Source organism: Lissotriton helveticus, chromosome 1_1 (genome assembly GCF_964261635.1).
Source record: "Lissotriton helveticus chromosome 1_1, aLisHel1.1, whole genome shotgun sequence".
NCBI lineage: Eukaryota > Metazoa > Chordata > Amphibia > Caudata > Salamandridae > Lissotriton > Lissotriton helveticus.
In genome coordinates this window covers 503,494,178-503,519,705 of record NC_136057.1, presented here as the reverse complement: position 1 = coordinate 503,519,705, position 25,528 = coordinate 503,494,178, and the positions used below count along the sequence as shown (strand labels likewise).

At 46.1% G+C, this 25,528-nt stretch overlaps 1 protein-coding gene across 5 annotated transcripts in view; it reads left to right on the top strand.

Annotated features, from left to right (window-relative positions):
* Nucleotides 1–24,284, top strand: part of PARP11 (poly(ADP-ribose) polymerase family member 11) — a 307,432-nt gene extending 283,148 nt beyond the window's left edge. For all 5 annotated transcript variants that reach the window (XM_078673954.1, XM_078673956.1, XM_078673958.1 and 2 more), the window contains one exon: nucleotides 23,624–24,284. In XM_078673954.1, coding sequence (XP_078530080.1) covers nucleotides 23,624–23,940 — 317 coding nt within the window. In that variant the 3' untranslated portion in view covers nucleotides 23,941–24,284. The remainder of the gene's footprint in view (nucleotides 1–23,623) is intronic.
* Nucleotides 24,285–25,528: the final 1,244 nt, after the last annotated feature.

The following is a 25,528-nucleotide window of genomic DNA, read 5'->3' as shown; positions in this document are numbered from 1 at the left end:
GGCATTACCAGCGCCCCGCGGGTGTTCATGAAAGTGATAGCGGTGATTGCAGCTCATCTGTGCAGATCAGGGATTCCAGTCGTCCCCTATCTCGACGACTGGCTGTTGGAGGCGGGCTCGACCCAGGCAGTCTTTTCCCACCTCCAGACTAGGGCCAACCTCCTGCATTTGCTGGGGTTCTCCATCTATGTGCCGAAGTCGCACCTGATTCCCTCTCAGAAGTTTCTCTTCATTGGAGCAGTTCTGGACTCGGCTACTGGTCCTGATGGCCTCCTGCATCCTGCTAGTGGATCATGCCATTTGGCATATGCGGGCTCTGCAGTGGGACCTGAAGTTCCAGTGGGCACAGCATCAGCGCAACCTGTCCGTTCATGTCCAGATCTCAGATGGCAGTGCACGCCAATTGCAGTGGTGACTCACGAATCGCGATTGGGTCAATGGCAGATCCCTCTCCCTTCCCCAACCGAAACACACAGTTGTGACAGACGCTTCCCTTCTGAGATGTGGCGGCCACCTGGGAGAGGCGTAGATCAGAGGACTCTGGTCCCCTGTGGAGTCCCGGCTCCATATCAACCTTATGGAGCTTCGGGCGCTCCGAGTTGCACTGAAGGCATTCCTTCTCTCTGTCAAGGGAGGAGTAGTGCAGGTGTTCACAGACAACACCACCGCCATGTGGTACTACAACAAACAGGGCGCGATGGGGTCGTGGACTCTCTGTCAGGAGGCTCCGCGCCTCTGGACATGACTGGAACATCAGGGCATTTTCCTGGTAGTTCAACACCTAGAAGGTTCTCTGAACGCCAGGGCGGACAAACTCAGTCACCAGTGCATGATGGATCACGAATGGTGTCTGAACTCGGATGTGGCGCATGGTCTCTTTCAGCAGTGGGGAGATCCTTTGTTAGATCCATTTGCCACAGAAGAGAACACGCAGTGTCATCAGTTCTGCACGTTGGAAATTCCAAGACGGCACTCTTTATGCAACGATTTTCTCCACGAGTGGAGTTGCGGTCTACTATATGCTCCTCCGCCTATACCATTACTACCCAGAGTGCTGAAGAAGATAAAGCGCTACCAGGCGTCAAGTTATTCTTGTGGCCCCGGACTGAGCTCGAAGAGTATGGTATCCCAAGTATACACCTGCAGGTGGAATACATTTGTGGCATGGTGCAAAGCAAAGGCTGTGGATCCCCTTTCTGTCCCTCTTTCAGAGGTCCTTCTATTCCTTTTTTCTTTGGCCCAGCAGGGCTCTGCTCTGGGCACTATCAAGGGATATCTCTTGGCCATTTCAGCCTTTTTACGGCCTCCAGATCAGCCTTGCCTTTTCAAGTCCCCTGTTGTAAATGGATTCTTAAAAGTCAGTACTCATCTTTTCCCTCCTGTTCCCTTCATAATGCCTCAGTGGGACTTGAACCTTGTTCTGACATATCTGATGTGTGCTCCCTTTGAGCCACTTCACAATTGTCCTCTTCGTCTTCTTACTTTAAAGACAGCTTTCCTGACGGCTATCACCTCTGCCAGAAGAGTGAGTGAGCTCCAGGCTCTTTCTTCTAAACCTTCTTTTCTCTCTGTCCATCCAGACAAAGTTGTTCTAAGGACTCGTCCATCTTTTCTGCCAAAAGTTGTCACTGCCTTTCACATCAGGCAGACCATCACTTTACCAACCTTTTTTCCGCCTCCGCATCCCTCGAAAGAGGAAGAGAAGCTCCACCGTCTGGACCCAAAACGTGCGCTCTCATTCTACCTCAAGCGCACACAACAGTTCCAGGTGGATGACCAGCTCTTTGTTGGCTACGTGGGCGCCAAGAAAGGTTTGGCCGTGCACAAGCGGACCATCTCTCGGTGGGTCGTTCTGTGCATAAACGCTTGTTATTCTTTGGCTTAAAAGGAGCCTCTGGTGGGACTGCATGCCCATTCTACCAGGGTGACAGCAGGCACTACTGCTTTGAGACTGGGAGTGCCCTTGCATGACATCTGTCCGGCAGCTACGTGGGCCTCGCTGCACACATTTACCAAGCATTACTGCCTGGACAGCCAATTCCGGAGAGACGGCTTATTTGGCCCTTCTGTTCTCCATGAATTTCTGGTGTAATCTTGGTTCGCAGACCCACCACCGGGGTTGGTATTGCTGGGGTATCTATTCTAAGGTAAGGAATCTATCACTACGTGTTTCTTTCAGACGCACAAGTTACTTACCTTCGGGTAACGATATATCTGTAAGAAACATTAGTAGTGATAGATTCCTTACCGCCCCACCCATCCTCCCCGTTCTGGGAACTGATTTCTAGGGTTAAGGACATTCCTTTCAGGGCCCTACTTTCATGGCACCAGTGGTCAGTTTCTTGCATAGCTCTGCGTTCCTGGTGCTGAAAGTCGTGTACAGAACTGACATCAGGGCGCGTCTAACCTCCCCCTCGGCTCAGAGCAGCACGAGGCAACGACGGAGAGTGCGTGGCCTCCTTTACCCTGAGCTGTTGCCAGGTGAGGTGAGGTTTCTCATCCCATAAAATTGGGAGATGATACACAACTTTTAAGAATGTCTGTAGTCTGTCCTTCACAGCACAAAAAGTAAGTGTTGCAGTAGTGATTTATAGGTCCTGACGAAAGCCTGGAGAGGCTGAAACATGTTGACCATATAACATCTATGGTAAATAGCAAAAAAAAATTCTGCTATTTTCACTCTGCTTTTAACTATACCATCTTGATGGGCACACCTAATAAAGTTTCCTTATTGACATCAAGATAGGTATTTTTAATCACTTGGATTACCATTCTCTCTATCTCAAATACCCTTCTTACACTTTTTCCGAGCACTGCAACTAAGCCCTATCAGCCTTCAAACTCTGTCATCTTCTCTGGTTGAGGGTTCAACCATTGGGTCCTAAGCTAGCCTCAAGTTCTATCTGAGGAAGGGCTTATTGGACACCATTTTTCGAACACAAAATCCCAGATGACGAAGTTCCACTATTGAGTGGGCTGATGGGTACTTTTTATGGGTTCTTATTCTGAACTGGGTTCTTATTCTGAACTGAATCTCAATACTCACTTCTTTCTGTGTGTCTCCTGTATGATAGTAATCTTCTAGTTCCAGTTACCTCTGTAGAACACTTTTTAGGCTCTGCATTGAGTTTGGATCAACGTAAGACCTGCGGTATCTTCCTTGTGTTTAATTGTATAGTTGGGGGACAAGATACCACAAGGTCTATAAACCAATTCCCCTTGGGCCCTTCTCCACCCTGTGTTTCTAAGCGTCTAAGTAGCTACAGCGAATTCATCATCATGGCGACAACAAAGCCAACGATGCACGCGGAGCCGCACGATGACGCCTATCAACACGCAGGGGTACTGCTGACGACAACTTTCCCGATCCAGTCTGAGGCCTGGGGGTAATTCTAAGGTAAGGAATCTATCACTACTAATGTTTCTTACAGATATATCATTACCGAAGGTAAGTAACTTGTGCATTATGCCTCCCTCCAGTGGGAGGGGAGCATGAGCATCTCTCTGATTGGCTGGGTCCCCTCATCTTCAAGATGAAGGGGACTGAGATGTGTACTTCACCTTGCCTCCCACACCTGAGGGGTGGGGGTTGACGAAGGTGGTCACTCATCTCGTCCTAACTTGGTTTTCCCACCGATGTTCTGGCCCCCAAAGTGGGGGTCAGAACTTTTGGGAGCCAGTTGCTGGAGCAGCAAAAGGCAGGGTCAGCTAACAAAGGCTGCATACCTTTGAAGCTTCCCCTTCGTGGACCCAGCTCATCCTGGGGAGGAGGCATGACACCTCTGCCCAGGATGAGCTTTGTGTCTGGACCCAGAGACCGAAGGCCCTCTACCTAGGCGTCCAGAAACTTGTCTGGAGGTGGCAAATTGCGGGTAGCTATTCAGGAACCACACATGGTCTGGTCGTTTTTCAGGGGGCATCTCCAAGATGCCCTGAGTTCAATTTGCATTAAAACCCACACTGACAACAGTGTAGGTTTAATGCGCTGATGTGTTTGCTACCAGACTGCCCAGGTTTCAGTAAAGCCATTATGGAGTGTGGAGTTTGTAATGACCAGCACCCAGATCCTATATTCTTTAAAGCTGCACTGAACTTACAATGTCTAAGAATGCGCTTAGACACTGTATGGGTATAGTACTCATGCATTTGTACCCTCACCTGTGGTCTAGTGCACCCTGCTAGAGGGGTGACTTACCTAGGCCACAGGCATTGGGTTGCAGGCATGGAACACAGGGATGTGTGCAATGTATACTCTTCACTTTTCTCTGTACCTAAACACGCAGCATGCAATGGCCATGTGTGGGTGTTAAGGTGCAGAGTATTTAAGGGTGGCACAATAGGTGCTGCAGTCATTAGAGGCCTTCCCTGGTCACATTGCCCTTGTTACCCATGGTACCTTTTACAGGGGCTTACCTACCTGTGGCCAGAGATGGGCCAGTTGTGGAGACAACAGGTACAGTTTTGGGAAAGAAAACAGGCCTTGGGAACCTGATTGGCTCGGACCCAGGGCACATCAACTCAAATTGCATCAAGTGTCAGACAAAATGTGGGTGGGTAACCATGGAAAAAGGGGCACTTTCCTCCAGTCCTTATAGTGGCCTTTACCATTAAAGAACACTAAAAGTGATAGACAGTCCATAGGATAACATTTGCTGCATCGAAGAAGACAGAAGAGACTTGCACAAAACAATATAGGGATTCTATGCAACTGTGGCAACGCTCCTGGAACCCAGATCTGTGACTGGGGGTGAGTGTCTGAAAAGTTTCAGCGCTCCGTCCATCATTTCCTTGAGTTTGCTTTGTTTGCCCTAAGTTGGCAGGGTATGGCCAGGCGTGGGTCCCTTTCTCACTTTGCCACTGATTTCAAGCTAGCCTGGCTGATGAGGGGTGTTACCCCGAAACCAGTCCCAGGATGCTGGTTTCCAGTCTAGGGAAGACCTGGCTTGGATGTTTGGGCTGGACTGTTCCATGAGGAACAGGGTCCAGACTCATTTGCATATGGCTTGGTCTGAACTGGGGTGGCGAAGTGGGCTAAAGAATGATGCTGCAATCAATCCAGACCTGTGACTGGGGGTGAATGTCTAAAAAGCTTCAGCGCTCTGTCCATCATCTCCTTGTGAATGCTCCTGGAACTGCCTGTACGAGACTCGTCCTAAGCTAATTTTCGGTTCCCCCAGACAGAGGGACCTCTGTGAGAGCCTAAAGCACCCTCAGGCTCCTCTTGCCTAGTGGCACTGGTCCCCTGCAATCTGCAGGTAAAACAACATTCCATATCCGAAGAATCACTAGACATTGGGCCCATCGAGGGATTGCCCAAATCCAGATTGTCTAGTGCATTGTGGTACCTGTAGTACTGCATTTCACAAAGTTACTGGCAGCCGCCACTTTCCCTGGGACACCAGATGTCTAAGTACAGTTTTTCAAAGTTTACATCTGCCATGGCTTGTTGGTCCCCAATCTGGCAACCAACCCCTGCATTAAATGCTGCAGCTAGAGGGACCTCCATCCACCTTGCGACCGACGTCAGCATCCACCCTGTCATGTTTTTACATCTTGTTCCCTGCAGCACTGTGTAAGGGGTGAAAAGCAGCTCTCCTGTGGCTCCCATTCTGTACCAAGGACAGCCAGGACAGCACTTCAGCCAGGCTCCACGGGTCAGGTAAAATAAAACTCCGGTTATATGTATCTGAACACGTTCGATTTGGCATCTAAATTTAGATAAAAACACACTTTATTTGTACAAATTGGTATTGGATTTCTAGTCAGTCGTGTCAATTACTTATCGTCCATGTTGGTACCCTGAAATGCTTAACACATGTTCCTCTAGTAAAGCCTGACTTCTCTTTGTCACACTACCAGGACTGAGTGAAGGATTTATTATTGTGAATTCAAGGAATATCTTCGGGGTCTGTGAGTGTATTGCATGGTGAAGCCTAACCAGCATCACCACATATACTCCACCTTCCTACAATTGTCATCTAATTTTCCTCATAACTATATTGAGATTCTGAAAGAGGGAAAACAACTTTTCAAAATGGAGATTTATGCATAAGTGGAAGAGGTTCTATATCTGGTGTACACAAAATAACTTTGATCCCTCCAGATGGCAATCTCCAATTCCATACCTCTTACTTCTTGCGAGATCTGGGCTTTGTTTTACATCAATAAAGGTGCACCCTACAGCAGTCACTACAATAAGGTCATGTCCTTCACAAACCTCTGTATTTAGAATGCCCATAGAGAAAGATTTCTTGGAGGGTATTCAAAAAAATGATTTCTTCCCGCTAGAATCACTTCTGCTACGTTTGAGCTGTTACACAGGGTTACTTTGCAGCATTTAACATGGGAGGCTGCTTCCTTCACTGTTATCATTTTTGTGCATAGATTAAGCGAGTTTCAAACTCCGTTTTTCATAGGAACAGAGTGGTAATAAAAGGTCACCCGAGTTTGTTCCCAAAAGTAATATATAATATCCATGAGAATGAAACGATTTATTTACCAACGTTCTTTCCAAATCTTTCTAATCCAGCAGAGGTAGCATTTCACTCTTTAGATGTACAGGGAAAAAAAAGTTCTGTCTGGATAGAACAAAGGAAATTAGACATTCTGACCAAGTATTTATCAACCTTGGTCCAGTGAGAACTGACGTGCCTACAACGGAACAATCAGTTTCTAGATGGATAGTTTCTTGTATGAGACGGTTATCAGTTTTCACCAAGTAAAATCCTCCCTTTTTGACCTAAGGCAGTCGCACTCCTTTAGACCAAAGTCATCTACTGCGGATCTCCTAAGAAATGCCCCTTTTTCAGAGACATGTAAAGCTGCTATTTGGGCATTCATGCATACATTTACCAAACACTTGTTTAGATTCTGTTTCCAGTGCAGATGTTCTAGTGGGTCAGACTTCAATGTGAAATCCGAGATGAATGTTGTTTTTACTTCTTGTGTGCAGTGTTGAAAGAGATAGGCGTGCTACTCTATTCCAAGCTTATGCCTACTGATGAGGACCCCCTGGACAAGAAGGAAAAGGGATTTGGATGTAGTCCTAGTTCTCTTTAAGGGGAATCCTCATCAAAGTCTTAAGCAATGCCCATTCCTCCCAGGCATTTATTCATTTCATCCAGGATCCTGTTACATCTGTAAAAATGAACAAACTGACCTCATTGTAAATGTAAAATGTAAATTGATACTTGTATAGCGCACTACTCACCCGCAAGGGTCTCAAGGCGCTTGTACGAATACCGCTGTGGAACCCATCCTGGGTTTCCCTGTGAGGTGTCCACTCCTGGGCACCCCCAAGGTGGAGGCCAGGCATCCTTAGCATTGTGGGGGCCGTTGTGGAAATGAAGCAAGCTATTGCCCTGAGTTGCAGAGTGGGACTCCATGATTGGAATAGGCACCGAGGCGAGAATTATCAGGTCCGTGGAATTTTTTTGAGCCCAAGACCCATCGAGGCGGGGAATTGAACCCTGGTCCCGGGCTAGACCTCTGCATCATGGTCTGCCGCTCTAACCATTGAGCCACACTTCTCCACTCCACTTGTCGCCTCTAAGGCCCTGGATGAAGGGTGATGTCCTTAAATGCACAGTCACAGTTCTTTTACTCCTTGGTTAATGCAGCCTATCTGCTGACAATGTCATTCCCCTTTTCTTCCTTTCAAAAAGAAAGGTTTGTAAATGATGCTTTCTGGTTACTTTTCATAATGTTATTATTTATTGGAGCCCTTTCTTGGAATGGAAAATAAAGGAAAGGTTACCATTTGTAGCCTTTCATAGGCTGCAAGAACAGTTGTCTACTTGAGTTCACTTTTCTATTGAAAAGCTTTGCGTCGATGGACATATGTGCGTTCTTCATATATATTTAGCACCGTGCTCTGGGATCCCCGGCATTGGTGGGACAATTGAGTGCTTATGACTTTGATGAGGACTCTCTTGGAACAGAACAAGGAATACAGGTAGGTATCCTTTTTGAATTTAATTGATTAAATAGCTTTTTTATGTTTTCATGCCACACGCTCCACTTTTTTATGTTTGGTGTAAGCCGTGCTCCATACCACTGATAATTAGTTCCAAGGTCGATTGTTTTGTTTATCAGTGGTAAATTCTTAGTGTACATATTGCCAAATGGTTCATTTTACTAGTCATAATGAAGTGTTGGCAGCCTTCCCATGAAATATTTTAAATGAACTAGATCTTAAACTTTGACTCTTTTGTTGTCTCTTTGTTGGGACAGGCTTCCATGTCTCTTTTTCCTGATTGGATACTGCTTTGTGTTTTCTCCTAAGGTTGTGTGTGTAAACAAGAAGTTAAGCTTGGGGAGTTAAGGTATTTTTCTCTCTTGCCATTCCAGCCTCTTCAATTTGATTTTTTGCTTCGTATTACCAATATTGAAGCGCTGTATCGTTCTTGAACTCTTCCAGACTCCGAAAGGAGCAAACCAACTGGGCTGTAAAGACCATAACCAGATATTAAGAGCATTGTCTGAGGTCCTCCCAGATGCTGCGAGTATTTGGGAAGTTTGGAAATATGAGAGGCATAAGTATGCTGGAAACCAATTGTTTCAAGGAAACTTTACTTAATTGCTCTTCATAACTTGTTTATTCATTTGCTCTATAGCCTCTTTCATTCCTAATTCCGAGCCAGTACTGTGGATACTGCTGTCACGTTATAGAAACAGGCCATCTTCAGTATTTAAAATTGTGTAGATGAGTCATAACAGAATATGCTAAAAAAATAAATAAAGCAGTTGTATTTTTGCTGGCCTTACATTAATTCACGGGGTAATTTTATCAGTAATTTGCCACTTCATTCCCCTTGCTCAGTACAGATTACCACAAATGAGGACCTGCCCTACCTTTGAGACATAAATAAAAATCAATGTATTTGAATTATTAACACAGGCGCATATTCATATGTCCATCATCTTAAAGACTAGAACCTGGGATTGTTTTCTTCCATTTTGTTTTTTCCTTTTGCTTTGCTACCGGTATTGTAAATATTTTATGTCCTGGTAAAAGAAGGCTTCTACCAGTCACTTTTCTTCTTAGTAAAATGATTTCATTTCATTTCATTAAGTCTTTATTGCGATTCTACATAAAAGACAGTAAATATCCAAATTAATACAAATTTAATTCACTTTAAAATACACAATCATTTCCAGAAATCTAAAACATATGACTAAACCACATCAGCAACAATTAATAAATAAATACATATATATGTACATTTTAAAACCAATTCTAAAAATGGATTAAATGGATAAACCAACAAAGCGAGAAACCAACCAAATAAGAAATGCATACACGCTTTTTACAATGAACACGCAGGTGAGCTTCGGATTTTCTTTCATTGTAAAAAGCGTGTATGCATTTCTTATTTCGTCTGTATACATGTGGCCAACCGGGTTTTCTTTATTATTTTTTGTTTCTCACAATGTAGAATTGCTGCTAAAAACGTCCTCGCAGGTAAAGCATCATTTTTTGTGAAGTTGCTTAGATATTTGATATTAAACAGGTCGGCACTGCTTATGGAACTTGACAAGTTCATACACCTTTTGGTTTTTTCACAGATAACTGCTTTAAATATTTACACAAAGTAGACACAGGATACACGTTACTTCTTAGGACTTAGGTAAGCGTTGATAAGTAAATCTTGATGACACAAAAGATTCAATATTGTTCAGCTTGTATGATTAATACTCTCCTTGTTTGTATCTTCCCCTTTTTCAGACCCCCGACGAAGGGGCAATTATGCCCCGAAATGCATTGGGTTGTCCCTTTAATTTTTTGTTTTGTTTGTAAACCTGTGTTTTGAGAATTGTTGCGTTATGCATAATTTCATGCTATTGTGAAAAGCATTGTATTGTTTTATAAATAATATCGATGAAGAATATTGGAAAAATACAATAAATTTGGCAATATGACATGATGAAATAAACAAAATGGTATAAAGGAATACTATAACTTGTGTAGTGCGTACTAGAGTCCCAGTGATTCACAGCACTGGGCCATATACATTGTTAGGTTACCAGTGGGCAGGCACTAATCTGGTACTGCACACTTATCGTTTTAAACGTTCAAAATTGGATAAAAAACACGAGTGCAGAACCCTTCTTCATTCATCTTAAATGGATAAACCAGCATAGAGACTTAATACATCTGTTACTTTTGCAAGGGGTGTATACTCTCCAAATATAAAGTATTACCAACTCCTTTCCCTGACTTCAAGGGTCCAACTTAGATCTTTACATAGCTACTTTGCCCCCCCCTCCGTACTTATTGCCTAGGACCCACGCCCAACTCAAGAACTTTGCTACTCCAATTACAGCGAGGTGGGAAGTATCAGATTTCAATATTCTCCTTCATGCGGTACAAAAGGGGGTGGTGATGGACGGAGCATCTGAATCAATCAAACACTCACACCCAGTCAAAAGATCAGGGTTTAATCCATCACCGTTCTTTAGCCCTCTCTGCCACCCCAGTTCATACATGGCTATATGCAAATCAGTCTGACCCTGTGCCTCATGGGAACAGTCCAGCCCGAACTGCCAAGCCATGTCTTCCCTGGAGTTGAAACAAGCTTCCGAGGACCGGTTTCTGGCATTCCAGCCGTCTTCAGCCCGGCTTGCTTGAATCCAGTGGCAAAGTGAGCAAGGGACTCACGTCTGAGCATACCCTGCCACACTTATGGCGGCCAAAAGCGGTACAAAAGGGGGTGGTGATGGACGGAGCATCTGAATCAATCAAACACTCACACCCAGTCTAAAGATCAGGGTTTAATCCATCACCGTTCTTTAGCCCACTCTGCCACCCCAGTTCAGACATGGCTATATGCAAATCAGTCTGACCCTGTGCCTCATGGGAACAGTCCAGCCCGAACTGCCAAGCCATGTCTTCCCTGGACCGGAAACAAGCTTCCGAGGACCGGTTTCTGGCATTCCAGCCGTCTTCAGCCCGGCTTGCTTGAATCCATTGGCAAAGTGAGCAGTTCGGGCTGGACTGTTCCCATGAGGCACAGGGTCAGACTGATTTATTTATTTATTTGCGAGTTTGTATAGCGCTGGAATCGACTCCATCTGTAGTATCTCTGCGTTTTGGGCCAGTTTACAGACACAGGGGAGTAAGTGGGGCTGGAGTTATATCTCATTTTTAAACAGCGAGGTTTTAAGGAGTTTCCTAAATTTGAGATGTACCGTACACTTTCTAAGAGTCAGGGCGAGTCGGTTCCACAATGTGGGTCCTACTACAGATAGTGCCTTACCTCCGTGCCTAGCTTTATTGGCACGAGGCACTACCAGTAGATGGCATGTGCTAGATCTAAGCAGTCTGGAAGGGATGTAGGGAGTGAATTTCTGCCTCTGGTAGGTAGGGCCCTGTCCATTTAAGCTCTTGTGAATGATACAGCATATTTTGAATTTTGCCCTTTGTTAGTATGGAGAGCCAATGAAGTTGGTTTAAGAGAGGTTTGGATGCTGTTCTTGGAGGGGCATTCATAACTAGGCGAGCCGCCGTGTTCTGGACTACCTGGAGTCTAGCCAACACGCCCTCGTTAGCAGAGAGAAGTAGCCCATTGCAGTAATCAATACGGCTCAAAACAAGGGCTTGCACTAGGGTCTTTCTGAAGGAGTCTGGCAATAGAGGAAAAACTTTCCGCAACATGCTAATGACATGAAAGCATGCGCCTGCAACGAAGTTGCTGTGTTGTTTTAGTGACAGATCCTGATCGAGGCGGATCCCCAGGTTTTTCACGACCTGTTTGGGTACTGGGACCATACCAAGATCAGAAGGCCACCAATCCGGGGTCCACAGAAGTTTGGCCTCTCCGAATAGCATAATTTCAGTCTTACTGACGTTGCACTGTAGATAGTTGGTAGACATCCACTGTGCAACGGCCTTCATGCCTGCAGAGAAGGAGTTCTTTAATTCAGCGGTGAGAGTTTTAAAAGGGAAGAGGAGCTGCGTGTCATCCGCGTATGACACGGGGATGAAACCAAATTTGCGCATCACTCTTGCCAGGGGTGCCACATAGATGTTAAAAAGTGTTGGGCTCAGACAAGAGCCCTGTGGCACCCCTTTAGAAATCTCCACCTCCGCTGATCGATCAGCACCCATGGTGACAGTCTGGGTGCGATCGGTTAGAAAACTCCTTAGCCAGTCAAGGGCTCTGTTCTTAACTCCTACGTTCGACAACCGGTCAACAAGGATGTTATGTGACACGGTGTCGAACGCTGCCGACAGGTCTAGTAGCACTAGGATCACCGAGTGGCCCTTGTCCTGGAACATGTGTAAATCATCAGTAACAGACAGGAGGGTGGACTCTGTACTGTGTTTCGGCCTAAAACCAGATTGAGAATAGTCTAGGCCGCCGGTGGTTTCAACATAGTTGGATAAGTGATGATTTACATATTTCTCTGTAAGCTTCCCCAAAAATGGAAGCAGGAAAATGGGCCTGAGGTTTGCTAATTCGGTCCACGGAATTGCAGTATTTTTCCTAATAGGCCTAACTAGCGCTAGTTTCCATTGTCTCGGAACAGAGCCTGTGCTAAGTGACAAATTAACAAGTTATTCAATAGTAGGACCTAGTGCTTTCAGTAAAATAGGCATAAGTCTGGCTGGAATTATGTCATCAGGGCTGCCACTTTTAATCTGAATGGTGAGTGTTGACAGCTCCTTTGAAGTGATAGGGGGAAAGATCTCTAATGCGTGAGAATTTTGATTATGCTGTGTTTCCTGAAAGGCAAGACCTGCATCGCTGGTCATGGTGTTGTTAGAGTGGATTATCTTCTCGTAGATAGAGTCTATTTTATTTGAGAAGAATTGAGATATCTCATCACAAAGCTTTTGTGACGAAGTGTCAGAACTTTCACAAGCTGTCGGTTTGACGAAAGATTGTATTACTTGGTACAGAACTCTGGGGGAATTATTTGCAGCTGTAATCAAGGATGTTATATGGGTTTTTCGTGCAGTACGGATAGCTTTGTGATAGATGGTTAACGAGTCCCAATAAAGACTTCTGTCGATTTCTAGGTGGGATATTCTCCATTTTTTCTCTAACTTCCTAGCTGTTTGTTTTAATGTCCTGAGGTTGTCAGAAAACCATATTTCTTGTTTATTTGCCGGCCGAGGTCTACATTTTTTCTGTGGGGCTATGATGTCTATGACAGTCTTTGAGGCTCTTTCAAATGTATTAAGAGCATTTTCAATGTTTTCCGACATGGAAAAAGAGGGTTTAATGAATTTTTCTAAAAATATAGTTTCATTGACTTTATGCCATTGACGTCGTTCACTAGGAAGAGAAATTGGCCCTATAGGAGTAGGTTTAGGATAGGGGGTGTCAAACTCAATGATGAAATGGTCAGTCCAGCTGACTTGAATAGGGAGAGAGCAGGTGACTAGGGAAATTGGCTAATATTAAGTCTAGGGTGTGCCCAGCCTGGTGTGTTGGGCCTATATTTCGTTGTGTTAGCCCTAGTAGAGAGAGATCGTTTAGAATAGATTGTGCTTCTTTACAGTCTTTCTGTTCACTGTGTATGTTGAAATCTCCAACTAGTAGAAAGTCTCTGTCATTATCAACATAAGGTGCAAGATTCTCAAGTAGGATATTTGAGAAGTTCGTGCTGGGTCCTGGAGGGCGGTACACTAGAGCACCCATTCTGGTTTGTTTGGGGGAGAGGGAAATTTTAAAAATGAGTAGTTCGATGTCAGTAGTGCTTAGTTCTGCTACTGTGGTACAGATAATTTCCTGTTTATGAATAATCGCAATCCCTCCTCCTATTTTCGTAGGGCGGTCAAGTCGAATTAATTTTATAGCCAGTTGGAATTGCTAAAGCAATAGCAGGTGTCGAGTGGGGTTTGAGCCAAGTTTCGGTGAAAAAACACAGTTTTGCAGCGTGAATCTTTCTGGATTCACTATGCTGTGCATTATTCCGCGGTCTTGTGGTTGGGTCCGGATTCGTAGTCTTTTCTTTGTTTTTTTTTTGTAGCCCAGGTGGGCGTCGGCGTCACACCTCCTGGGTGTATTTCCGGTGACGTCGGCATGCTTCCTGCGGAAGCTCCCACTCTTGGGCGCCATCTTCAGATTCTTTTTTTCCGCAGTCGGGTCTGGATCGTTCCCGTTTAGGCTCCAGACATTTTTGGAGAAAGAAGAGAAGAAAAGACAGAAATCACCAAGGAAGGTCATCAGAAGACTCCAAAAAACTTCATCGACGAGGAGTCAGCAAAGGAAGAGGCGAATTCATCGAGTTCCTCGACGACCGTCGACGAACACGCTACCAGGGAGGCCCTGAGCGATCGATGATGGACAACACGCCGTTCAAGTTCTGCCGTAACTGCCACCACAAGTACGCGCAGAAGGACCAGCGCCCGGTATGCAACCTTTGTCTACCGGTGAATCACGAAAGCGAGGACTGCAACGCCTGCTCCGCCTTCACCCCGAAGACCCTTCGTGTGAGAGAGAGACAGAGGGTAGCGCACGCCACCCTGCAGGTGAAGGCCCCGACTCCGTCCCTCCACAACCTGGGGATGTCTTCCGAGGAAGAGGACAACGCTGCCGCCGAAGACGACAGCTACACGGTCGTAGAGACCGATTACACGAAGACTTCTGATAAGGTAGGAGACTCTCCGGCCCCCAAGAACCCGAGAGACTTTGAGTCTCGAAAAAACGAGGGCAAGGCCTCGAAAGCGCCGACGCCAAAGCACCAGGCGTCCGCGAGTACTCACATGCCCAGCGGATCCTCTGAGAAGGAGTCCCCGGCGCCGAGAGCTGTTGAACAGCAGAAGTCGTCGAAAATCGTCCCCGAAAAGGATCGATCGACGCCGAGGGACAAGGACCCTAAACTACCGACGCCGACAAGGGACCTGAAATTCGGTTCGACGTCGAAAACTTCGGCACCGAAAAGCACGACGCCGAGCCAGCCGCCGAAAAGAGCGGCCGAACCATGCGACGCGGAACACGCGGCCGAGATGGAGAAAAAGAGAAGGCGCCTTGAAGCCGAAATGGAAAATATCGTGCAGCGGAAGAAAGAATTCGACGCAAAGATGAAAGCTTTCACGATCCCTCACAAGACCAAGCCACCGGTGGTGGAGGTGGTCGAGGAGGAAGACGAGGTCACCGAAGAACAAGAACAAGACCCGGACGTCGAGGTGGTCGACGACCAGGACGGATGCAGAGTCGGCCCCCTCTGACCTACAGGAGGTGGATTACATGGATGTCGAGACCGACAGCCCGGAGGAGGCGGTCGACACGTACCCCTCGAGGCCCTCGCCGCCGGACGACCTCGGGGCCTACAATTCGGTGATAAGGTCCGCCGCAGCGGCATTCAAGCTGAAGCTCGATGAAGAGAAGCAGAAAGCAGACTTCCTTCTGGAGACATTGCTCCCAACACAAACTAGGAGCCAGTACCTGCCAATGCTCGACAGCGTCTTGGCCCAGGGGAAGGAAGCATTCAGGGAGCCCGCAACATGCAAGGCAGTAACTCCCAGAACAGAGAAAAAATACAAACATTCCTCAAAAGACCCATCCTACATTCAGGGGATGGTCTCCGCAGACTCCATTATCACGGCCACAGCAAGGAAAAGGGCTAACGTACCCACTACCTCTGGACCACCACCGGATAAGGAGAGCAAAAGGATGGATCTGGTGGGCCGAAGGATCGAACGGAATGCCGCGACCCACTGGCGCATGGCGAACTCCAACGCCCTGATAAACAGACACATGTACCAGATCATGGAGGAGCTGGGGCAGTTGGTGAAGGACCTGCCCCAGGAGGCCAGGCAGAAGGCCGAAAAACTGGTTGAAGAAGGGAAGAACGCGGCAAATTCTTGCCTTAAGACGGCCCTGGATGGAGCAGACACCTCCAGCAGGCTCATTATGATAGGTGTCACTGAAAGAAGACACGCATGGTGGAGGATCTCAGGTTTCAAACCAGAGGTGCAACACAGCATTCTGAACACACTGTTCAACGGCGACACGCTTTTCGGAACATCAGTGGATGAGAAGCTCAGCCAACTGAAGAAAGATAATGAAACAGCAAGGTCCATGGGAGCATTGCAGTTCAGAGGCAACAAAAGGGGCACCCGGTCACGGAGGCCTGGCGGGAGAGGTGGAAACCAGCCAGGTGCATCACACCAGGCTTTCCAACAAACGCACCAGACAGACTCGCAGGCCCAGCAGGGTCAGCAGAAGCAGTCCTGGCAATACCAACAAAGAGGCCAGTCCTTTCGAGGGAGAGGAAATGGACATGGCCAGAATAGAAGGGGGGGACAACAGCGCACCTCTAAGTGACTTCAAAAAACTCCGTGTGCCCTCACACAGAAAGGATCCCAGGGGCAGTGCGTACAGAGGGATCAAGACAAGCTAGACATCTACGACCACATAACACCAGTGGGAGGAAGGTTAAGATTTTACCTCCAGGAATGGAGAAAAATCACATCAGACAAATGGATCCTCAACATCATCCAATTCGGTTACTGCATAGAGTTGGAGGGGAGGCCAATAAGCAGAAAACCAGGAGAAAACAACTAGCAAGCAAACAGCTAGAGTGTCTTCAGGAAGAGGCAAAGGAACTCCTGCGGAAGCAGGCCATAGAACGGGTACCCTTCAAGGAAAGAAACACAGGAATATACTCAACGTACTTCCTGGTGCCAAAGGTAGACGAGACAATGAGACCCATTCTGGACCTAAGGTTCCTGAACAAATTCATAAGAACGCAAAAATTCAAAATGACCTCCCTGCAAGAGGTGCTCCTGCAATTGCAGATCGGGGACTTCATGGTCACAATAGACCTCAAAGACGCCTACCTGCACATCCCAATGAACAGAAAGCACAAGCATATGCTCAGGTTCACCATCGGAGAAAGCCACTACCAGTTCACGACACTAGCCTTAGGGCTAATATCGGCACCAAGGGTCTTCACAAAGTGCCTCGCTGCAGTCGCAGCGCACCTACGAAGGCAAGGAATACACGTATACCCTTACCTCGACGACTGGTTGGTCAAAGCAAATTCATACCAGAAATGCAAGCAGCACGCACATACAGTGACGAGCACGCTCATAAGCCTGGGGTTCTCCATCCATTGGAAGAAATCATCAATGGAGCCGGAACAAGTGAAGATCTTCCTGGGAGCACAGATCAACACCTTACAGGGCAAGGTGTTCCCCAGCAAGAAGAGGGCGAGGGCGCTGGTGAAGGAAACTCGCCTCTACCGGAAGGGACAAGCTCGGACAGTGAGGACTGCGAGCAAGATCATGGGGATGATGGCATCATGCATCCACCTGGTACCCAATGTACGTCTCCACATGAAACCCATTCAGGAATGGCTACAGGAACAATGGTCACAAGCTACAGGCACTTGGGAGGATCTAGTGGTTGTGACGCACGCAGTGCAGAAGGAGATGACATGGTGGACCATGGAGAACATAACAAGGGGAAAGCCTCTAACACCCCCAACGCCAACAGTGACCATCACCACAGACGCATCCCTGAAGGGATGGGGCGCTCACATGGAGGAGCTCAAGGTGAGGGGACTGTGGACGCCAACAGATGCGACAAGGCACATCAATTACCTAGAATTGAAGACAATCTTCCTTGCACTGAAAGCTTTCCAAACAAGACTGTACAAACACAAGGTGCTGCTACAGACAGACAACACCACCGCGATGTTCTACATCAACAAACAGGGGGGCACACAGTCTGCCCCGCTCTCAACGCTGGCGCAGGAGATATGGAGATGGGCCATCCCTCTCAAAATAGACCTGCTAGCCATACACCTACCAGGGAAGGACAACATACAGGCAGATTGGCTCAGCAGACAGACATCGGCATCCCACGAGTGGGAGCTCAATGCTCAGGAGACAAGGTGGCTGTTCGACAGATGGGGAACACCATCAGTGGACCTGTTTGCCACACGCCGGAATGCAAAATGCCAAAACTTCGCATCCAGACAGCCCGAGGAGGGGTCACTGGGGAATGCCCTATGGATAGATTGGTCCGGGACATTTGCTTACGCCTTTCCCCCGATACCACTGATGCACAGAGTGCTGAGCAAGTGCAGAGCGAGCAACATGACCCTGATACTGGTCGCGCCACAGTGGGCCAGGCAGACATGGTACTCGCAGATCATGGAGATGACACAGTGTGCACCCCACAGATTCGGCAAGAGGAAAGACCTACTCTCCATGCAGGACGGAGAGGTGCTACACCCAGAACCAGAGAGCCTGAGCCTAGTAGCGTGGCTCCTGAGGACATAGAGTTTGCACATTTGAGATTACCAGAAAGCACCCTGAGGGTCCTTCGGGAGGCACGGAGGCCCAGCACTCGGAAGTGCTACGTTGCGAAATGGAAAAGATTCACAATTTGGTGCAGGAAAGAAAGACTTCACAATAAAATGAAGAAGGATTCCACAGTGCTAAAGTACCTGACACACTTGCTGGAAAAGAACCTTAGCTCATCCTCGTTAAGAGTTCACTTGGCAGCGATAGTCGCCTACACAAGGGGAGAAACGTGCAGGAGTTTCTTCACATCACAGGTGGTGAAAAGATTCCTAGAAGGAGCGAAAAGGATCGCACCACCCAAGCGGGTGCCGCCACCTGCATGGAACTTAAACATAGTTCTAACGGAACTCATGAAGGAACCCTTTGAACCACTTCACAGGGCCTCCCTAAAGATGCTAACTATGAAAACAGCTTTCCTGGTTGCAATAACGTCCTTACGAAGAGTAAGCGAACTTCAGGCGCTAACGCTACAAGAACCCTACATACAAATACACAATGATAGGGTTGTGATGAGGACTGACCCACACTTCATGCCGAAGGTGGTATCCAAATTCCACATGAACCAGTCTATACAGATACCGAGTTTTTTCCAAAAACCAACAAATAGCGCAGAGCGGGCTCTGCACACCCTGGACGCCAGAAGGGCAGTCATGCACTACATTGAGAGGACGAAGGGACACAGGAAATCAAAACAGTTCTTCGTGTCATTCGCAAACAGTTTTATGGGAAAGGCAGTAACCAAAAAGACTATTGCACGGTGGATCGCACAGACAATTCAACTCTGCCACAAACGTGCAGGACAAGAGCTAGCAGAGGGGACACGTGCCCACTCCACTAGGAAAAAGGGTGCTACAATAGCCTTCCTGGCTAACACACCCATAGAGGACATATGCCTGGCGGCAACATGGGCTTCGGTGCACACGTTCACGAAGCACTACTGTGTGGTCATACAGATGAACAAGGAAGCACAAGTTGGACAAAAGGTGCTCCAGCACATATTCAATAACCAACGCTCATCTTCAACCCAGCCACCACAGAGATGAAAAACCGCTACAAAATCTATGCACAGCATAGTGAATCCAGAAAGATTCACGCTGCAAAACGAATAGTTTTCTTATCTGTCGGTGTAGTTTTGCAGCTTGAAGATCTTTCTGGATTCACTAGCGAACCCACCCACCTCCGCCAGAAAGATGAGGCTGGAGAGAGAAGAGGTGGTTAAAAGAGAAAGGACTTTAAGAGTATAAAGCGGTAAAATATCACCTAAATAGAACATTGCCATTACTTCGGAAAAGAAAGAAACACGGAAAAAAAGAACCCGAAGATGGTGCCCAAGAGTGGGAGCTTCCGCATGAAGCATGCCGACGTCACCGGAAATACACCCAGGAGGTGTGACGCCGACGCCCACCTGGGCTACAAAAAAAAAAAAAAACAAAGAAAAGATTACGAATCCGGACCCAACCACAAGACCGCAGAATAATGCACAGCATAGTGAATCCAGAAAGATCTTCAAGCTGCAAAACTACTCCGACAGGTAAGAAAACGATTCGATCTGGCTCGTTGGAAGAAATAAGGTCCCAGACTTCAGCTGTGTGTTTGGGTAATGACCTTATATTGCAAAGGATGTTTTTCCTTCTAATAAGAGTGGGGGTATGGGTACTATGTTCCCTAATTTTGGGGAAGGAAGTGAAGGCTATAACATTTCTCTCAACGCAGGCTACCTGGCAACAAGTGGTAAATTGAGCTCTGCAATGATTACATGAGAAAGGACCCTCCAATGCGTTGTTGTTATATTTACCACACACTTTTCTTGGGCTTACTTGTAAGATTCGAAGTGCCTGTGCAGAGTAAGTTATCCTGGAGGGGAGAGAAGTGTGGACATTGTGCATGGATTCCCCCTTGGCCCCTGGTCCCGTCCTGTCGCGGACTGGCGCAGACGGGCTGGTCTTTGGCTCGTCTTAGGCGCCCCCCCTGCGCGCAACCGCTGCGCGCTAGAGCCGACGAGTGGCTAAATAGCCCTATGTGCTAAAAGGCTAGAGCGCTAACCGCTCGACTCAACCTCTCAGGAAGTGCCTGGGCGTGTCTCTCTGGCTCTTGCCTGTCCCGCCCTCCGGTCAACGGTATTGGATACCGAGTCGGACCGGGGCGGGCAGGCTGCAACACTGAGCAGAGACTTCCTAAACGAGCCTGAAAGACCCTGGCAACTCCGAAAATATTCGTCAGTGGATACGTGTATTAAAATTACTAGTCAATTCTAACACATAGGTGACACAAAGGTGAAGTTTAAAAATTCGTAGTAAATTTTTAAAATTAGCGTAACACAAAGGTGAAGTTTAAAAATTTGTCGTCAATTTTTAAAATTAGCGTAACAAAGACATAGAGCTATTCAGAAGAGATCAACAAAGCCAGCAGAGTCTTCTGCTCTGCAACTGTTTACCTGGCGCCAAGCGGGGTTGGGAGACACTGCCACTGTCTACCTTACCGCAATCAGCCTTGCCTCCTCGCAGCCTAAATAGCCCTGTGTGCTAAAAGGCTAGAGCGCTAACCGCTCGACTCAACCTCTCAGGAAGTGCCTGGGCGTGTCTCTCTGGCTCTTGCCTGTCCCGCCCTCCGCTCAACGGTATTGGATACCGAGTCGGACCGGGGCGGGCAGGCTGCAACACTGAGCAGATACTTCCTAAACGAGCCTGAAAGACCCTGGCAACTCCGAAAATATTCGTCAGTGGATACGTGTATTAAAATTATTAGTCAATTCTAACACATAGGTGACACAAAGGTGAAGTTTAAAAATTCGTAGTCAATTTTTAAAATTAGCGTAACACAAAGGTGAAGTTTAAAAATTCGTCGTCAATTTTTAAAATTAGCGTAACAAAGACATAGAGCTATTCAGGAGAGATCAACAAAGCCAGCAGAGTCTTCTGCTCTGCAACTGTTTACCTGGCGCCAAGCGGGGTTGGGAGACACTGCCACTGTCTACCTTACCGCATATAGCCATGTCTGAACTGGGGTGGCAGAGTGGGCTAAAGAACGGTGATGGATCAAACCCAGATCTTTTGACTGGGTGTGAGTGTTTGATTGGTTCAGATGCTCCGTCCATCACCACTCCCTTTTGTACCGCTTTGGCCACCATAAGTGTGGCAGGGTATGCTCAGACGTGAGTCCCTTGCTCACTTTGCCACTGGATTCAAGCAAGCCGGGCTGAAGACGGCTGTAATGCCAGAAACCGGTCCTCGGAAACTTGTTTCCGGTCCAGGGAAGGCATGGCTTGGCAGTTCGGGCTGGACTGTTCCCATGAGGCACAGGGTCAGACTGATTTGCATATAGCCATGTCTGAACTGGGGTGGCAGAGTGGGCTAAAGAACGGTGATGGATCAAACCCAGATCTTTTGACTGGGTGTGAGTGTTTGATTGGTTCAGATGCTCCGTCCATCACCACCCCCTTTTGTACCGCTTTGGCCGCCATAAGTGTGGCAGGGTATGCTCAGACGTGAGTCCCTTGCTCACTTTGCCACTGGATTCAAGCAAGCCGGGCTGAAGACGGCTGGAATGCCAGAAACCGGTCCTCGGAAGCTTGTTTCCGGTCCAGGGAAGGCATGGCTTGGCAGTTCGGGCTGGACTGTTCCCATGAGGCACAGGGTCAGACTGATTTGCATATAGCCATGTCTGAACTGGGGTGGCAGAGTGGGCTAAAGAACGGTGATGGATCAAACCCAGATCTTTTGACTGGGTGTGAGTGTTTGATTGGTTCAGATGCTCCTTCCATCACCACCCCCTTTTGTACCGATCTAGTTCCCATGGGCAGACATACTGGTTTTAACCAGGTGCTCCTTGGTTGGTGATAAACAGTGCATACAAATAAAAAGTGATCAATATTCTCAATTTGATCTTGGCAGAATGCGCGCTTATCGCTACTAGCAGGATTCCATTTGCTAGTAAACCATCGTATGGGTAATGTACCTACCCTAAACTGATGGTAAAGTTTGCGATTGTGTGGCTTCGTAATAAGGTCCCAATACCCTTCCAAAAGGGATTCATCCTTAATGTCAAGGAAATCCCTCGACAGTGACTGGCGGTTAGACTTTGCATCAACCGGGTAGTTACGTTTGCAAAGCTATTCATCCAATCAAAAAAATGTAAAACATCTGATGCAGCTTTAGCGGGTGCCCCACGCTCTCAACTCACTTAAGCTAGTTGCAGGAGATCTGCTTTACCTGCTTTTGCCAATAAGAATTAAGTTAACCTCTTGATATTTCATATATAAAAACTTACATTTGAATAAATCTACACATTTTACCACACTCTTCACGATTTTGGGTGGCTTAATAGAACTCAGGAGCTCAAATCCCCTAAGCTTGAAGTGCCTCGAATTAAAATATATTGCACAGAAACTCTCTATCTCTGGTGCTGCAAAATGTTATGTTCTGTGTATGTATATAGCTTACTGTCACACAGTGAGGGTATCCTTGAACTTCACAGGTGTGTGAGGTTAGCCTCAAGGTGATTACTCGAAGAGCCTGGTCTTCAGCTCCTTGCAGAAGACAATAGGAGAGGAGGAGGCTCTGATTTTGTTTGGGAAGTCGTTACACACTTTAGGAGTGATGTATGAGAAGGTGCCACCTCCTGACCTGCTTTTATGTATGTATTGGTTGTGTGGTACTGAGAGTTCCACTGAGTGGAGGGTTGGTGGAAATGTTTGTGGCTGTTCGGGTAGGCTGGCCCTGTGTTGTGCTGTGCTTTGTATATGTATGTGAGAAGCTTGAACTGTGCATGCTTATTGGGAACCAGTGGGGTTTTTTCAGCTGAGGGATGGTCTGGCTGCTGTGTTCTTGACAGACTATAGTCTTTTTCTGAGTTTTGTGTAGTCTAATCTGCGGGTGTTGATGGCTTGGGTGACTGTCTTCCTAGTTTTGTTTGGTAGCCACTTAAAGATTTTTACTTGGAACTCGGTCTCTTCGTATTACAACTTATCCTGCTCACAAATAGGGAAACACTTGAAATCTTACCTCTTCCAGTTCACCTCGTCTAGAAACTGCTCATTGTGCAACCCATGTTTACCTAATTACTGTGCATGTTTCCTGTTGTGCTCTAAAAAACGCTCCTACTGTGTCACTGTTATCCTGCCTGTTTCATTGTCATCCAAAGGTTTCCTTGTAAAGCTCCCTAATACTCTTTAATTCAAAAATTGTTTATTGAAAATAAATTAAGAGCAGGATATCTGTATACATTGGCCTGACATTTGTATATTGAAGGCTTTAATAAACGTGCTTATGTAAAAAATATTTCACAGATTTGTATTCCATTTAACTGTCTGAAATCTTTAATATGATTTATGAATAACAGAGTTTCTTTCTTTTCAAGGGACGTATTTTGCAACAAATGCCATGCATTCTAGCCCTTACTGTGTAGACCGTGAAAAAAATGGAGATGCCTTAAAAGTACATGGGGTGACACAAGAACAAAGCTGCGTCTCCAAGTGGTGGAAAACCATGTTCCTTGCAAGAGTACTAGTTGGAGAATCTGCTGTGGGACATCCTAATTATCTACGGCCTCCTTCCAAAGATGGCAGCATTGTCAATTTGTATGACAGTTGTGTGGACTCTATTTACAATCCGAAGATATTTGTCATTTTTGATGCCAATCAAATATACCCGGAATATGTCATCGAGTTTGTTTAAACTTTTAACAGAACTATCAGACCTGTATTACAATTTTGTATCCGCCTGCTTATGAAAGAATGAAGAATGCCTGCTGTTTTCTAGTTGATGTATGGTGAATTCTTGTTGAACTCAAAATGATTTTTTTATTGGACTAAGTGCCAGACATGTGTACTCATCTGTTTTTTTCATGTATTTTGCACACAACAAGTATTTGATGATGAGCTGTCTTAAATACCTAGAGTTTTTAATGAGGAAGATGATATATTAAGGGAAAAGTCACTATGTACAGTCTAATAATATAGTTTTGCCTATACTGTATCATAAAATACCTCAAACTATACAATACAAGCCTTTCCTTTTCAGGTAGTGCGTGAAATTATTGAAATGTTTAGCTTCTTCGAAAGCTATGAGTACTTTCTGTTGCAAAACACTAGTGTGAAAACATTATCTCATTTGAAAATTAGACCTGAAATTAAGGTTACAAAATCTAAGGGGCTCCATCAAATTATTGTAAAGTATTCATTCATAACTCCAAAATTAGGTTAAAAAAACTCTGGGCAATAAAGTCTTAAACATTAATTAGATTCCAGTCACTTAATTCCACTCAAGCATCTGTAAATAATTCAGTACTCCTTTGGGACCAACATACTATAATAAAACTCATACCAGCATTTGAAGCATTGAATAATAATCTCTACATCCTGCATTTGTAAATGCTTCACTATATTTAAATATTTTACATCACAAGCTATTCCTCATACAGTGATGTTTTCATTTACATTTTGGCTAAATGAGTATGAAAAATGCAAGTTTGTGATCTAACGGCGGTGGTTACCATTGTGTAGTTATAGTTAGGACCTAGTTACACCAGATTTGGTTGAAAGCTAGACCTTTACCCAGAAAGTATGCTTTTTTTGTGACTCGATGTCAATCCGTTCAATAGTTTTTAAGGAATTAAGGTTCAAAATGTATAGATAGCTGGACGATTGGGTGTGCGTTAGTCCCGCAACTTTAAATACTAGAGTAATCTGATTGGCTGAGGGGGTCCCTGCCACTTCCCTTCTGTGGTAGCGAAAAGCTCCTGCGTGGACCACAGGAGCTCACAACCTGATTGGCTGACCGCAGCACAAAGTGAAATGTTGTTGCTGCCATTACAAGACACGAGGACTCAGTCCCTGTGTCCTGAAAATAAAAAATGAAATAACATGTTTAAGGGTAGGGGTAGCTTGACCCCCTTCGACCTTGTAGGTCACGAGGCAGGGGGTCACAAGGACCACATTTTTAAATTAAAATGCTTTGTTTGGTTGCCACGATTACGTAGTTATATCCAAAATACAGTGTCGCAACAGGAATATCACATGAACAGACAAATAAAAACGTGAATAAATCGCATAGCACAAGGGAAAAAAGGAGTAAGGGAGACCAAGGTATAGTTCAAAAAAGTTAATTATTTGCATATAGAAGCACACTGACACAAATAAATTGCAGTAACCATAACAACCAAAAGTGTACTGGCAAGGTGAGTGAATAAACGGCGCAGTGACACAAGTGATTGAGACAACGTGAGGCGGCGCAAAGTGAAGGGATAATCAGTGAAGGTCAATAT